This window comes from Antechinus flavipes, chromosome 1, assembly GCF_016432865.1.
Source record: "Antechinus flavipes isolate AdamAnt ecotype Samford, QLD, Australia chromosome 1, AdamAnt_v2, whole genome shotgun sequence".
In the NCBI taxonomy this organism is placed as follows: domain Eukaryota; kingdom Metazoa; phylum Chordata; class Mammalia; order Dasyuromorphia; family Dasyuridae; genus Antechinus; species Antechinus flavipes.
In genome coordinates this window covers 534,594,560-534,612,596 of record NC_067398.1, presented here as the reverse complement: position 1 = coordinate 534,612,596, position 18,037 = coordinate 534,594,560, and the positions used below count along the sequence as shown (strand labels likewise).

Below are 18,037 nucleotides of genomic sequence, written 5' to 3'. Positions count from 1 at the left end.
AAATCTCTTTCAGCTCTAAATCGATGGCCCCATGACCTCCATATTGTGATGAGTAATGAAGTAATAAAGACAGAGAAACCTGAAGCCCAGACTGATGATGTAACTGTCCTAAAGCCATATGTGATCAGTGGCAGACTCATGACTCAAACTATAATCTCTTTACTTCTATCCCAATATTCTCTTTACTATACTATGCCATGTCTATATATAGCAATGGATTTGGCCATTACTTTGGATATTAATTAGTAGGCTCTCTGTAAGTAAACCCAGGATCTCAAAATTCTTTAGCCTTGGACTCAGAAACTGGAACAGTTTAAAATCTTAAGATTTTCGCAGACTAATCATATTGTCCTTTTAAGAGCTGTTTATTGCCTTGAGTTGGTTTCTACTAGTAACCTATATCTTAGACTTTTATTCCCAATGTATATACTGTCTATATGGAAACTCAATACAGCATTTCCTAAGTTTTATTTAAAACTGAAACATTCTAACAGGTGTTTAAAATCCTTTTTACATACCTATTTGCAACCAATACTCCTTTACCACAAGTAAGTAGAGCACCATACAATTCTAACTGCCTCTCTCCTCCTCAACCTCAATCCCTGCCAATTATGTAATTCTTTCTGTATTATTATTTTAAACACTCGTAATGGGGATGCTTTCTTTCGCTTTGCAATACTGACAAAAAGAGAGCTGGCCAATTACATTCCTTTCTAGCACAATGGACCTTGTCTCTTTGCCATTCAAAAGAGGCCTATCAGGGTTCTCTTCAGAGAGAAAGATAAATGATAAATCCACACTAGACACAAAACCAAACAACATATTTAGAGGGAGCGATTGAGTAATCTGATACTAAGCCTTCTATTTGGTATTAGAAAGAAAAGACCAAAGTTAAATTCAGTACAGACAGGAACAATGTATATTCTATCCATGTGCTGAAGTGGAGATAGAACATGTATAAAATTATGAAAATTCTTTAGGTTTTATGTAATTGGAAGTGCAGGGGAGGAAACAATCATTTGCCTTGAAATATTGCTTTAAGAATAGAGGACAGATGTCTAGTTACCAAGGCAGACTTATAAAAAATTAATTACTTGCCTCATGCAGGTTACCCAGTATTTGGCAGGTAAGCAAGCAAGGGCCTATAATGGAGCATCTGGCTTTCGGTTAGGCCTGCATTTTAATTTTAACCGTGTTTCATTTCAATTTTTGGGTACATGTCAATACGCAGTAATCTGACAGGTCTGGAACAGAGTTTCTGCTCTTTTGTGACTCTCAAATGGATGGCTTCTAATTGTAACTAAGTAGTTTTGCCATCAAATAATAATTTATTTCAGTAATAACTATTTAACTGGCTTTCATTCCAGTTTAATAATCCTTTCTAAGGAAGCATTCCAAAATAGAAAGAGATACGATACCCATTTATAACAAATCACGTAAGAAAAATGGGAATAACTCAGTGGGTAAAATAAGCCACCTCATTTGATGTTAAATAAATATATAGAATCCTGTGATTTGTCTACAGTATCAAAATACTGCTGACAAAATTATTTCTTACATTATTTAAAATTACATTTGGTTCCTTGGAAAAAAAGGTACTACATATAATGAAAAGGAATTGTAACGACAGCACTACTTAAAATGCCAAGTTTAAGAGTCTGGGAGAAAAAAAGTTATTTCCCAATACGCACAATCTCTTGTTCTAAGGCTACCTAATTTTTCGTTGGCCAGTAAAAATATTCATTATAGAGCCATGAAAGGAAGATGCAGGCTCTGGGATCATACTGCATACAGAAATCTGATGAGGCACTGTCAGATTTGGCACATGATGCTCCCCATCATGGGAGAAATATATAACCATCACATATAGTGGATCTAAATAAGAAATTAAATGGGAACAATGGCTACCATAAAAATTATTCTAGTGCTACATACACATGGTACACAAAAGCAATCTAGGCTTTCTAACCTACCTTTGGTCCTTACGCCAAAGGCAGGATTATTTTTTTACCCATATTATCACTTTATCAGAATTTGAATTTTCTATTCTAATACCATTTCTATTGCCAATGTCATTGCAAACTAATCAATCCTTACTTTCAAGGCATGATCACCTTTTGCAATGCAACTGTGACAAGAGAGCTAAGAGGATATTTAAATGTTATTTTTGCGAGCTTATTATTAAATGATGATGGAACTCATTTTACTTTAATCTTGCATTTAAATACGAGACAAGATTCTTGTCCACTATATTCTCTAGATGCTGACTTGCATGTGATATTGGTGCTTGGTAAATATTAAGCTCAATCTGACTTCTGGTCAAGACTCAGGTTAAAATTCTGTTCTTTTGCAATGCTATAAAGGAAACCATTCAGTAGCAGAACCCAAGAGAACAAGCCTCCAAATGAAGTCACATCAAGGGGTAGGAAAAGAAACAGGATGGAGCAGGAATAAATAGTCCACAATATTTTTCCAGGGTGTCTGATGCCTTTTTGACTATTTCATTAGCATAGTTGCATTAGGCCCAGACTGAAGATAAATTAGGGAATGAATATAGAATATTTTTCTTTCCTTCACAGGCATTGCTGTGCCCTACAGAAACAGAAAATCAAAATTAGAGTCCTCTCTATTATTAAAAATGACATTGCTACCAACTGTTGTGTCTATCCAAGTATTCAATAGGAGAGGTTTGCTATGCAAGTGCTTCAGAGTTAATTTGGTTGGGGGGAAGGGAGACTCTTTGATGTTTTACAGATATAACTTAAAATCATAGAAGGTAGTCTCCTCAGAGTTTTTCTTTTTCTTTCTTTTTTTGGAGCTGCCCATAAAAGAAGATGTTATTTTGTTTGCCTTAGGATCTAAAGACCATCTTATTCCAATCAAATTAAAAGATGTTTTTTGGAAGTATAGAGACAATTTGTTAGAAACAATATCAAAAAATTCATATGGAAAGTAGCTAACCCTGCTATTTCCTTTTCATTTGAAGAATTGTCATCAATGGTGAAACAGAAAGAGTATTGAACCAGCAAGCAGGAAAGCTAAAGTCTAAATTTCATTCCTTCTACATCACAATTTTCCCCATCATGGGAGAAATATATATCCATCATATATAGTGGATCTGCATAAGAAATTAAATGGGAATTTTAGGATAGTTTTGTGGAATCTACAGGTGATATGTGAAAGACAGCAGATGATATAGAAAAAGTTTAGAAACTCAGAAATATATGTATAGTGTTGTAAAAATATAGCCTATGACCAAATACTTAAACCAAATTTTACAATAAGGTACTGTAAATACCCCATAAAAGTAAAAGAAAAAAAAATTCAGACTTCTTCTCTGGTATGAAGTAAAAGCCAAAAAATTTTACAAGAATTTTCTAGATCTTTGGGATGTTGCACCTCTGACCTCCCACAATGTGGATGGGATAGCTGTAGTCTGAATTCTGCCTCTAACTAGCTGTGTCAGTCCACCTCTCTGAGATTGTTTCCCAATCTTAAAAATTCTAAGTCTAGACTAGGTTAACTTCAAGATGCCTTACTAATTCTAATGATCTATGAATGGATATTGCGTACCAAAAAAGTAGCCAAAACATAGAATTTGAGAGTTGAAAGGCACCTCAACAGACTATCTCAAGCAATTCAGACACAAAAGGCATCTCCATTAGGTACCAGAGCAAGTGTCTGTCTGACCTCTTGAACATCTTACAGTCTGGGGATCCTGCCACTTCTTGAGGCAGTCTACTCCATTTCTAACAACTAAACTTAGTTGTTAGAAAGTTTTTGCTCACATCAAGTCTTCTTTGCATCTTAAATTTACTGCTCCTGGTATGCTCTCCTCTGGGATCAAACATACAAATCCATTTCCATGTTCATGTAATATCCCTTCATATAGAGGAAGTTTACTACCCTATCCCTCCAGAGTCTTTCCTTTTCCAGGATACATATCCATAGAGTCTTCATATTATGGATGAATATTTTTTTAAACAGCCAGTGGTCATCTCTCTTCTATACTCCCTCACATTTCCATAGTTCAAAACCAGCTAAGAAATGAGATTTTTAAAAGAAAAATAAATATTGATGGGATATATATATATATATATATATATATATATATACATACATACATATATACATATATATATACATACATATATATGTGTGTATGTATATATATATATTTATATAATTTTAAACTCAATGAAAATTAGCTCATTCTAAATCAAAGTGCTACATTGGAATCCTTTAACTTCAACATTATTTCTGTGTTTCCCTTCACCCAAATGATTGTTTTGTTTCTCATCTGCCAAATTTTATCTTTACATATTTCCTGATTCTTCATGCAGCAGACTTTTGTATTTGTGTTTTCTAATAGTCACTAATAAAAATCTTATAAAAATGGTTAAAGCAACATGGCAATGAAATGTAAAGTGGAGAAAAATAACAAGTATCAAAATGATCTTAGTCAAAAGGTAAAGACTGGAAGGAAAGAGTAAATGGAAAAAATTAGTTTTTGGTTCTTCTTTGTATATTGAAATGCTCACACTCATTGATGCTTATCAAATTCATGAAGAAAAAAAATTAATTTGTTATAACCTTATAACATGCTGTCTCCTCAAGCTCCTCGGGCTCCAAGTAAATGGGTAAATGGTCCATTTGAGGGTAGGAACTTTTTTTTCCCCTTGACTTTTCTTTGTATATGCAGTAACTGGTAGATATCAAGTTCTTAGTAAATATTTGTTGCCAAATTTATTAACTTTAAAAATCTCAGTATTAGAATGGAATCAGAGAATTAAGTCAAAACTATCCTAACACTCAACAAGGCATTTTAAGAATATCCTCTACAGAAGTGAGTTGATATAATGTTCTCTTTTCCTTTCCTTCACCTACAGGAATGGTAAAGGAGACTTGCCACAAAAATCTTTGATCATATCTTGTTATTGATTAAAAAAAAAAAAGGGAGGGGGAGGATTAAACAGCAAACTGAAGATTTGACTCTACCCACAGTGCTTTTACTCTAGGTAGACAAGAAGAGAATCAGAAGGTGTCCTGCAATGATGAGCAGAAAATAAGGATAACTGTAATAAAATGGTCCCTTATGACCATCAGTTTCCACTCAGTGCAAAGATGTTACATTCTCTATGCACAGTTATCATAAATCAGAGTATGCTATGGTGCCCAGAAAGCACGTCATGAATAGAAAACTTTAATCAGAGATCAGAGACAATGATAATATTAAGAATATACAAATCAAAAGGAACAGAATGTTATTTTTTAAAGTGTGTCAAAATGAAATCACATAATAAAGATGATGATAGGACTAAAACAAATTTTTTAAAATAGGTACAGACAGAAAAAAGAGATGACAAAGCTTAAAAAGATAAATTCAATTCTTTCTTCAAAATTTTCTTTCATCCAATTAGCATCATAAGAAATACTGACCAAACTGGACAGCAGCAGTTCAAAGTGTAGTCCAGGGACACCTTGTAATTCCTAAAACCTTTCACAGGGTTTGTGAGATCAAAAACTATTTTCATAAAATGCCAATATATGTTAATTTCTAATATGGTAATTATCAGTAGATATAACCCACATAAACAAAAAGCTCTTCAGGAAATCCTCAATAATTTTTAAGAATATAAAGGGATCAGGGCAGCAAGGTGGCTCAGTAGATAAAGCACCAGTCTTGAAGTCAGGAGGACCTTTGTTGAAATCTGGCCTCAGACACTTAACACTTCCTAGCTGTGTGACTCTGAGCAAGTCACTTAACCCCAACTGCCTCAGGGAAAAAAAAAAAAAGAATATAAAGAGATCCTGAGAATAAAGACTTTCAGAACCACTGATACACAGAATAGAAAACATGAATGAAAAACTGACATCTTCTTGATTTCCATCTGTCACCTCTTTGAGATTTTACAAATGACTACCAAATAATGCACAGAACACTATATCTACTAGCAACCAAATAAGACATGTAATTAGGGATTGGAGAGAGATAGGAAATTAGACACAGAAATAGCTATCCATTCATCTAACCATCCATCCAGGGAAGTAGGCAGAAGGACAGAAAGCCAGACAGCTGGAAAATGAGTTAAACAGGAGACAGCCAGGAAAGTAGCATACTGATTGATATTGTAGGAGAATCAAAATTTGGGGCATGATGATGTAAGAGAGGATTTCTAGAAACCATTGTTTAAATTATAAGACAGGTAAACCACAGCAAAGATCTATTTAGAATGATTGCCTCATTTAAAAAAAAAAAAATCTCCAATTACTCATTTGAAAAACACCCACCCACCTCTGGATCCAAGAACAAATATAACCTTGGTTGACTGACATTCTACAAATAATAGTGTAAATTGCGTATTTTTAAGGTAAATTAAATTTAACTTCTTGTTACTGAATTTCATTATGCAATATAAAATTGCCTTTAAAATATTGGAGGAAAAATAGGAATAACTAGTTAGATCATATAATTGTTTGAGAGGATAAATGCCCCCAAACTGATCTTTATATCTGGTTAACCATTATCTCTTAGGAAATTGTCATGGACAGTTTTTATGCTATTCTCCTTTCTAAAGAACCTGGAGAGAAGATATCTTCAAAAGCCCAAAAACTGCCATCAGCAACCTGAACTCCAGAAGATACTTTTAGGGGAAAGAATTTACTGAGGCAGGAGTTCTTAATCCAATGTTGATGAGTTTGCTATCTAATAATCTATCTATAAACATCTATAGATAATATCAAGATGTAAATATTACATAGATATGTATATATTACATAAATGTAATATATTAAATATAATATTTATTTAATATATTGTATATAAATATGATTACTATATTTAATTATATATTTGTGTGTTATTATAAACAATTAAAACATTAATTAATAAATTATTAATTGAGAAATAATATTATTTAATATAATTAGTATATTATATATTAAATATTATAAATATTACATAGATATCTCTCTATATGTATATGGAGAGACATAAATAAATATAATTAGTTTCTTTTTAAACCATGTATTGTATTTTATGCATTTAAAAACATTATTCTGGAAAGGGGTTCATAGGTTTCACCAGACTACCAAAGGGGTCAGTGACTCAAAAGAAGGTTAAGAACCATTAGACTAATACAGCAACATTTAATCTCAAGGTAATTTATCTTTTTATCTTTGTATCCTTATCTTTGCAAAGTAGGTACTTAATAAATATTTGATGATCAATGGATTGATTGACAATTATGACACAATAATTTAAGCAATGACAGAAAATGGCCCAATAAAGTTAAAAAAAAAAAAAAGTCCAAGCCCATCCCAAGTAATTTTTACTATGGTCTCCTCGTATTTTATTTTGATAGCTGCCAACAAACAGCTGCCAGATCATTTTACTTTTCTGTTTTATCATATTTTTTCTCCTTTCAAACAATCTTTAATTTTGGAAATAAGTGTGAAAAAAACATCTACTTTTTAAAGTATAGCCATCTTAAAATGAGGCTATAAAATTGGGCTCACAGGCTGGGCTGTTGAGTGGTTGTGTGGACTTTAATGATGGACTGCAACTTCACTAGCAGGTGTTTGCCAATTCTTTATATTCTCCAACCTGAGGAGGATGGTATTTCCATCTGTATAAAAGGGTGGTTTGACTATTAACACTTCAGGCAAGGGGATTGTGATGAAAAGAAATTGCAAAGAAAGATAATAATTTCATCAAGAATAGAACTATTGGCACAGAATGGGAAACAAAACTGGTGCCCATTAATTGGGGAATAACTGAAAAATTATGGTATGTAAATAGCACAAAACATTATTATTTAGTAAGGAATTTATGAACATGAGGAATTCTGAGAAATGGAAAGATTTATATGAATGTCTATAGAGCAAAGTAAATATAACCAAGCAAACAATTTAAACAACGACTTCCCCCAAAATTAAAGATCCTTAAAAGAAATAAGCAATAAGCATTTTTCAACACTTGTTATGTCCAGGTAGTGTGTTAAGCACTAGAGAGGCAAAAAAGGAACAAAAACAGCCAAACTCTGAGTAACTGAAAAATTAATGAAAATCCCCAAGAACATTGAATGAAACACACTTCCCTCTACCTCCCTATTCTGTATTCCCCCTCCAAACACACACACACACACACAAGAACACTGAGACTCAGGACTCAGAGACTGAGCTCTGCTCTCAGATCATTAACTAATTGACTTTCTTAAGCAAATTGTGTTACTTCTCTGGTCCTTAATGGCAAAACAAATATTTTGGGTTCCAGAATGTTTTAAGATACCTTCCAGTTCTATTATTCACTACCCTGTCAATCATAAGCAAAAAGAAAACCAGATGTTGGGTTTACATCTGTTTGCTGGACTGACATTTGAAAAGTGATTAATAATAAAATAAATATACTAGCTAACATTTATATAGCACAGGCATAGCACTAAGAGCCTTACATTTATTATCTCATTTGTTCCTCATAACAACCATATAAAGCAGGTTCTATAATTATTTGCATCTTGCATATGAGGAAATTGAGGCAGGCAGAGATTAAGCCGAGGGTCCACAACTAGTAAGTGTCCGAGACTGGATTTGAATTTGTCTTCCTGACTCCTGGCTGAAGTTCTATACATTACGCCACTATATTTATATGGCACCACTATATTCAACTTAAATTAGTTTATCACTAACTCATTTCTCTCTCTGAGTATGTACTTAGGGTTTTCATGCTGAAGGACTAAATAGTTTTGAGGTTTTTTTGTTTGTTTCTTTTTCTAGAATAATTACCAAGATGAATGGCAAATATGATTGAATGAATATAGGAATTTATATATGAAAGCTCTGGGTATGTACCACATATGAGTATGAATGAGTTCATTCATTAGTCTTATACAAAATTATCATTCCAGTGGTTAAAGACTCACCATTTAAAAAAACAGGCAACACAATTCTCATCTTGTTATTCAGTCATGTCCAACTCTTCTTAGCAAAGATACTGGAGTGGTTTGTCATTTCCTTCTCCAGCTTATTTTATAGATGAAGAAACTGAGGCAAGCAGAGGGAAGTGACTTGCCCATCTTCCTGAGTTCAAATCTGGCCTCAAATGGGTTTTCCTGCTTCCATTGTATGATCTGACAGCCTACAATTCTCATCTTCTGATTGTAATATTGATTGCTAAAGGGAGTTGGTCAATGCCCTTATCAAATTAATCTGTGGTCTCTTCTTTTTGCAGTCTAATGTTACAGTAATGCTTTTGAGAAGTAGGGATAAGGTTAGGGTATCAGAATCTACTGGTGTTAAAGGATATGCTAAAATAACTCAACACAGGATAAAACTTTGTGGTTATTGAGTTACACCAAAGATAGGGAGTTTTCTATTTTTGTGTTTTATAATTACATGCAAGGTCTATTTTTAGCCAACTCTCTAGTCCACTATCTTGAAAATAAAACTTTAAAAAACCCTATTCTTTCTTACTTACCTCAGTTTCAAATGCATAATTCTTTTGTATAATGAAATGTTTTATATTATTTTCAAATAATTTTGATTACAAGGAAACCTGAATTTTGCTTCATCTTCAAGAATATTAGTCAGTAGATGATGTTACTGTTTTAACATGCTTCTTTCTCATGTTTTAATCTTTCATTTAAAATAATTTTAAGGAAAAAAATTATTTCTATTTCTGAAAAAAGTCATAATTTTTGACAAATACTTCATTTTTAAAGCATACCAAGAAGCATACTATGGTTTGCTGAGTGATACAAGATTTATATCTGCTTAGGAGAATGAAGGTGAAAAAGTTTGAGAATTACTATTTCAAATAAATATACAGACTCAGAGGGTTGGAAAAGGAAGCAGAAGAAGACATGGGCAGGTTAGGACTAAATAACTGAAGTTTAAATTTATCCAAGATCCTCAGGAACTGAGAGAGAAGTACATTATCTTCTATGAGTCTCACAACAGCCTGATAAGGCAGGTAATAATACCATTAACTGATATTTATAAAGCACTTTAAAGATGATAAAATGTGTACAGACATTATTTCCCTTGGTTGTTTCAACAACCCAATGTTGAGGACACAGTAGATAACATTCTCCCAATTTAAAAAACAAACAAACAACTGAGCTTTGGGAAAGGTTATGTGAGTTTTCAAGTTCAGACAACTAGTGATAGCAGCAGAGTTTGAAACCCAGTCTTCAGATTCCTTATCCAATATTCCAACTCAAAGATCCCCTCATCCAATTCCCACTCCAACAAAAATAACCTAGTTCTAAACATCTCAACATAAGAACATTCAGTCTATAGCTTTCTCATCCTTACCCTAAATCAGAGAAAAAAAAGGATCATATATTTAGAATTTTATTTTAGCTTAGACACTATCTGGTGCACTTCTCTCATCTTACAAATAAGAAAATTGAGGGCTAGAGAGGATGAGCAATTTACCTTTGGTCATACTGATAAACAATAAAGACAAGACATACATAAAGACCTATTTTTTAACTACAGTCCTCTGACCTGAATCAGAATTTTCTTTCCATTGTCCTACAGTGCCTCCCAAATCATCTCACCAAAAAAAAAAAAAAAAAAAAAAAAAAAAAAGGTTAAAAGGGTTTTTTAATCAGTTTTTTTTTTTTTGGGGGGGGGGGGGATGATCACCACTAATTGGTTGTTCTGAATCTGTGGTTACAGTCATTCCCTTGATAAAAGCCTTGATCTGTATAGTTATAACCTCATGCACATCATCTAGGATCCATCCAAACCTCACTCACATACCAGGGAGGTCCTGAGAGTGAATGTTGTGTACTAACTAGGCACATGTTGAGCATGAAAGGAGAATTCCAAGTTGACTTTACTGAGTAATCATTGTAAACTGATAGCTAGTACTTGTGTTGTGCTTTAATGTTTTCAAAACACTTTATAAATATTACTTCATTTTACCTTCACAACAGCCCTAGGAGATAGATGTTTTTGTTTTTCTCATTTTATATATGAAGAAACTAAGACTGAAAGAGAGTGGTTTGTGCAGGATCACTCAGCTAATAAGTGTCTGAGATCAGATTTGAATTCTTGATTCTAGGTCTGGCATTCATAAAATGGCTCATTGACATAGAACCTCCATTGTTATCTCAACAGATCTCAAAAGATGGAAATTGGGAACAGGCGAGGGAGAAAGGAATAGTAAGGCAGGACCAGGAAACTAAGGAAGCTGGTCCTTTGCTATTCACAGCTCACCTCCACCATTTATTAAACAGATGTGTGTGTGTGTGTGTGTGTGTGTGTGTGTGCACGCGCGCGTGTAAGAGAAATCAGGTGATATAATAGATAGAACACCACGCCTGGAGATAGAAAGATTGAATTCAAATCTGTCCTCAGACATTCATAAGCTATGTGATTCTGTCACTCAACCTCTATTTGCCTCAGTTTCACATCTATAAAATAGAGACACACTGGAGAAGGAAATGGTCTCTAGTATCTTTGCCAAGAAAACCCCAAGGATGTTGTCCATGAGATCATGTTAACTAACTCTAGTTAGACACAATTAGACACAGTTGAACAACAGTAAATATGTATTCATATGTGCGAGTAGACATATATGAAAAAAGAAACACAGAGACCAAGACAGAGAGACAAAGAGATTAAAATACAAAAACTATTCTAAGACTTTTGGGACACTCTGGGTATAGATGAAGCTCTTCAGCTCTAGTCTCCTTCATTCTTCTCTAATTATCTTGCACAACTTCAGGTTTCCTAGTCTAATTTCCTCTTACCCAACCCTTCTCCCTTACTCTACTTATTCGATCCCATGAGGCTAATCCACAAAACACACACCTTATAGCTAGATGGAATTCTATATGAAACTATGCATACTAACCAGAAACAGAGGGAACTAGTAAAACACAAAGACAGTTTTGATTGGGTATTTGTCATATCACTGATCTTCATGGGCATTATCCTTTAAGGAGATAACTACATTAAAAGAAGAACAGGATTAAAATCTATTCAAGTTTTAAGTTACTCCCGAAAAAATAAAGTATTGTTTCCTGTAGGTTTTTGTTAAGGACCATGCCTAAGTACGCTGTAAGGGGCAAGTCAATTCTCCGAGAGCCTCCATAGCTGTGAACATCTGAAGGAGTTGCAAAGCAGCCTTTACTGACACAGTTGTTGCTTGTACACTAGGAAAATAATTAAAGACAGAGGGAAGAGGAGAGAAGTCAGACAATGCAATGGGCTCTTAGTGGGGAGGTCAGAGAACAGCAACTGCCTCTCAGTCTCCTTGAATCACCATCATCCTCTCAGAAGAAGAGAAGAAAAGGTCTACCAGAGGTAAAGCAAAGTTACATATTGTGTTCCCAACACATAACTCATAAAGGTTTTAAACAAGTCATTCACCCTCTATAAATCAAGAAAGACCAAAAGAGCTGGAACCACAAAAACCATGTAATGCAACTGAGGCCTAAGGAAGCAAAGTGAATTAAAGTCTCTCAGTAAACTGGGAGGTGAAGTTAAGACCAGTGACTCTGAAGCCTGTGCTTTATTCCACTACTACATGGAACTACATGCTGAAATTGAAATCTGGAAGACTCATCTTCCTGAGTTCAAGTCTGGGCTCAGAAAATAGCTGTGTGACCTTAGAAAAATCACTTTACTCTGCCTTAGTTTCCTCATCTATAAAATGAGCTAGAGAAAGAAATGGCAAACAACTTTAGTATCTCTACCAAGAAGCAAATGGGATCAAAAAGAGTTGGACATGACTGAGAAACAACTGAATAATACTAAGCTGCCTCAAAATAGGAACGATAACCACTATATTCTTAGTGAAATATTGTGACGAGACTAATGATACCTAAAAATTTTGAATTTCTAGAAAAAAAAGGTGCTAAATATATGCAGCATATTCCCATGATCTCCATGGTTTTTACACCTTCTTAAGAAAAACTACAATAAATCTATGTCCTCAGTTTTTAATGAAAACAGTTTTTCTGTAGTAACACAACTTCACTTTCATTTCTCTTCTTTCTGAATCTTCTTTCCTTTCTCAGTGTACTTTCTTTTCCACTCAGCAATAGCATTCTTTGATTCACTAAAAACTGAAGCAGGATAGAGGAGGGAAATATCTGTAGTTATTTAGGCTAACTAAAATGCTGGCATTTTCACCACTTTTTCCACCTAGCAAGGTGGAAACTTGAAATGTCAGACTGGCCATGGTGCACTGATGTCCCTCCATCGACATTTCCTCACATCATACAGAGACCTGAGTAGGTATTAATTGGCATCAAGTGTGTGGCTACAAATATCACTTTAATATCATTCACATATGTTCAGCTAAAGTGCTTAGCTTTTCAGCATACTTCCTCCTAACTCCATTTCACTGATTTTTGGCATTTAAAACCAACTATTTTTTTCCTGTGGCCTTCCTTCCCTCTCCATTTATTTCAATGGAACAACACACAAATACTGTAAGCCCTGCTGAGGGCCCTTTCCAACTTGTATGATTTTCCAAATAACAGGGTTGGGAAGACTAGTTTCATGATTGGGGGCAAAGAAAAAAACCACTGTATATGTATTCTGCACAACCTGAAGTTATAGACCAGATGAAAAGATTCTGTCCTCTAATGTAGTCCTTGAAAGTTAGTGACTTACCATTTAAAAAAATATATCTTTCAAAGTTTATTAGGTAAAGTCTGTGACAAAAAGAAAAAGCTAATTCCCTAAAGAACTTATCTGGGTTCTGTTTTGTTTTTTTATTTAACTTTCTCAAGGCAGAAAGTAATGACAGAAGGTAGATGTTTTGTCTGCTTCCTCACTACTAATGAAGCTTACTGGTCAAAGATCTCATCCTCAATGTCCTAACCCTGAAGCAAAGTAAACCATATTTTTTTTTCAAAATGTTTATGAGGTGGGGAAATGCCACACTGAGTCACCGTTAAAAGAGCCAAATTCTACCCTCAGATGTATGCAGGAAAAGTACTAAAGTCAACATGAGCTGCAGACATTCATCTGAGGATAGAATTTGGCTCAGGAACCTTGGGCTCCTTTTACATAGACCTCTGCTTTCTGACTGTTGCCTCTGTGCTCCTCTCTTCACTTAGAATTTACTCACCAACTTGACCATGTTTATTATTCTGAATGATAACAAGACCATGTGGCATTTCTCATACACAAAGCAATGAGGAAAATAAACTGCCTGCTCCTTCCAGTCTCTTCATGAAAGAGGACACAACACATACACACTCATATAATTACCAAATTAGAAGACCTTCAGAGCTCAGGTAACTGAGGGGGAATCCTCTTTACATTATTCTAAACAAATGGTTATCTAATCTATACTCAAAGAGAGCCTTTTATTTAAGAGAAATTAGAGGGAGAAATGGGAAACTTAAAAAAAAAAAGACTGAACATAACTGACTTACGAAAAAATCAATTAACATTTACACAACTATATTTTACACTATTATGAGATGTATGTGTATATACATATATATGCATATTTATAAAGATAGTTCAATGGGCAGAGTGCCAAATCCAAAGTCATTCAGTAAATATTTATTAAGTACTTATTACATGCCAGGTACTAGGCTAAATGTGGAGTTCAGATGTGGCCTCCAATATTTACTAACTGTGGGATCTTGGGTAAGTTATTTGACCTATATCTGCTTTAGTTTCCTCATCTATAAGATGTAGATAATAATAGCACCTACTTCCTAGGGTTGTTGTGAAGATAAAATGAAATCCTATTTTTGAAGTGCTTTGTAAACCTTAAAAGAATGCTAGATATTATTGTTTTTATGCAGCACATAGAATCAATAGTTTCCTTTTTATATGTGGTCCTTAATTGGGTCAAATAAACAAAATCTAATCCCTAATTGAATGGAGGGTTATCTAAATCACTGGGCAAATACAGATGAAGCCTGAACAAGATTTAACCTCAAGTGAAGATTCACAGGTTTGTCATTATCCACTAAATAGTGCACTGTCATCCTCAGTTCTTTGCTATACTAGACATACATTTATATATTAATTTTGGGTTATCAGCTACAAGCTAGGACACAGGAAAGTTTCATATTTAAGACTGATATAGGACTGAAAGGATAACTCTATGGTTTGTTTTTTGAAACTTGCCTCACCATGGTTTATAGACTGGGCTGTGATCACAGAATCATAGAACTAAAAATTAACTTAGCTATTATTTAGAGATGAGAAAACTGAATTCCAATAAGCTTTAAGTGACTGCTCCAAAGTTTGCTAAGATAGGTTGGCTCCAGCTTTGACTTTCACTACTTTAAACTTTGGCTTTTATTCAGTCATTTCAATCATGTCCAACTTTCCTGATCCTATTTGGGGTTTTCTTGGCACAGATACTGAAATGGTTTGCCATTTCCTTTGCCAGCTTATTTTATAGATGAGGAAAATGAGGCAAACAGGGTAAAGTGACTTGCCCAGTGCTACATTGCTTGTGTTTGGGATAAGATTTGAACTTGGGAAGATGAGTCTTCCTGATTCCAGACCAATCACTGCACCACCTAACTGCCCTCAAAAAACAAAACCAGAAAACTTTGGCTTAGACTGTAACCAAAATGTAAATGAGATATAGCCAAAGTACTCAACATAAGCCTGACAAATATTAAAATTTAGTCACTGCAGATGTCACTTGGAAATTTTTTTAAAAATCATCATATTATCAGACTAACTTTGCTTTCTTTTCATTCTTTTTTTCTCTATCCTAAAGCACAGTAAAAATGTAAACAGCACCATGGGAATCCCTCAAATCCATTGAAAGCAACTCAGAAGATAAAAGAAAAAGACCACTTACTCCACTCTCCCTCAGTGATACATACTGCCACCATCTGGAAAGTTAGAAAAATTCCCAGGGTGATATAAAACATCTTTTGTCTTTTTTGTGCTATTCATCTTCTAAACTCAATGGTTTGATTTTTTTTTTTTTAGTTCCTGATATCATTTGTTTATAATTTATAAGGGAGCTATGAGTAATAGAAAATGTATAAGGATGGACAAATTAAGAAAGGTTGTCAGTGCCCTGAATTTCTCATAAGGACAATATTATCTTAGACACCAATCTATCTTCCCAACGTTGCCTACTTAGCAGAAACAGAGCCTGGCTCCAAATTTAGCATGTTTGTTTTTTTTAAGCATTAACTTTGGTTCAACAGCTATAGGGATTCCATAAAGATTCTGGAAAGAAATATTACAAACTCTTTGCTAAATATATTAAAGAGAAGGCCAGCATCTAGAATACTTAAAAAAAAAAAAAAAAAGACAACCCAACACCTATTTTCTTATGAGTGGATCAATGCGGAAGGAAGGAAATATGGAAGGAGGGAAAGGTGAGAAAAGGGAAAAGAAAGCAAGAGGAGGCAAAGGAAGTAGGGAGGAAAGGAGTGGGGGGAGGGAGGGAAGGATGAGCTGCACTTGTTTTCTTTACAAAGATAGGATATGGACTACCAAAAAGTATAAATTTCAGATGGCATGTCAGAACAAACCTTTCTATCTTGAAAAATACTGATACCTGCACAATAGGGTGTCCTCCTGCAGATGCCTTCACAGCCCCTCGACTTCCTTCAGTCTCATAATGAGCTCTGTGATGGGATTTGGGCTGTACTTCAATCCTAAGTTCATAAGGTCCTGAGTGAGATGGCAGCTGCCAATCAAGGGCAGGCAGAGACGGGCTGAAATGGAAGACAAAAAAGCATTAAATATTAACAACTAGTGTATTAACACCAACCACAAGTATCTGAATCTATTACTTTAGGGGCCAGGATTAGCAGTCCATCCTTCACCATCTTACATTAAAAATTTCCATCAATAAGGATAATGCCCTGACATAAGTAATTTAAAAGTCTTTGTAAAAAGCCAATGGCTACTTTAGGATGATGTATGGGGAAAGCCTTGTCAATGTATCAATCTCTGTAAGGTTTTTAAATAAAATGGAAACATTTTCTAAACCCAACCTTAAAGTGTTTCCCTCTCTGGTACTAGATTTACATCAATTATTTAACCTCAAAATAAAAATCAATTCTAGAATGATATATAGACAACTTTAAAACCAAAGAAGTACAACCTTTGGTCTGAGAGTCAGGACATCTGTGTTCTAGTCTTGGTTCTATCAATAATTAACTGAAAATCCTAGAGGAGTCATTTAATCTCTATGGCCTCAGTCTCCACATCTATAAAATTAGGGTATCGAACTATATTAAACATTTTTAACCTGGAGCCCAAGAACTTATTTTTAAAAGTTTTTGATAACTATAACTCAACATAATTGCTTTCCTTTGTAATACCATACATTTTTTGTACTTTAAAATATTATTCTGAAAAGAAATTCAGTTTCACTACACTCTCCAAGAGGGTTATGATGCAAAAATAAATATATATTAAGAATCCCTGGACTAAATAGACAAAACTTCTGATTCCTTAAAAGAATGATTAAGAATCTAAAAAAAAAAACAATTTAAAGAATTTTTTAAATTGCAGTTCACGAATCAGGATCAGTAAGATACGCATTTAGCTATGCATATATTTAATGAGCAAATTCCTAATTCTTATACAACAGTGTGGTCTTATCTTTTTATTAAAAAAAAGAAAAATACATAAAAATTACATGACTTTGGAAACAACAACAAATCATCTTCTGAATATCATGTTAGGATTTTTCTGATAGACCCTCTATATGGAAAGATTAGCTATGATCTTATTGGTAACGAAAAAAAAAGCAAAGAAGAAAATGCAATCTCAACTGAATTCTCAAGTCCCTTCCTCAATCCAACATAGACAATCTTTTATTACCACATCCTGTTCTACTGAAATCTAGATGTATAGAAGAACCAAAAGTTGAATATTAGATCAATTCCTGCTCTCTCCAAAATCTAGGAAGGTGGTACCTATGAAAATTGTTACCATTGATATATACACTTTGGGGTTAAGGAATGGCAGGTATGGTTAGCTTTTGGTCTGTCCATGTCAATAGTGTAGGGATGGCAACCTTAGTATGGAGCTGCCTTTCGTAGCTTGTTTCTATTAGTTTAAT

At 34.1% G+C, this 18,037-nt stretch overlaps 1 protein-coding gene across 3 annotated transcripts in view; it reads right to left on the bottom strand.

Moving 5' to 3' along the window:
* The window catches only part of NFATC1 (nuclear factor of activated T cells 1), a 201,418-nt gene that overhangs the window by 124,881 nt on the left and 58,500 nt on the right, over positions 1 to 18,037 (bottom strand). For all 3 annotated transcript variants that reach the window (XM_051970558.1, XM_051970556.1, XM_051970557.1), the window contains exon 3: positions 16,520 to 16,679. In XM_051970558.1, coding sequence (XP_051826518.1) covers positions 16,520 to 16,679 — 160 coding nt within the window. The remainder of the gene's footprint in view (positions 1 to 16,519; positions 16,680 to 18,037) is intronic.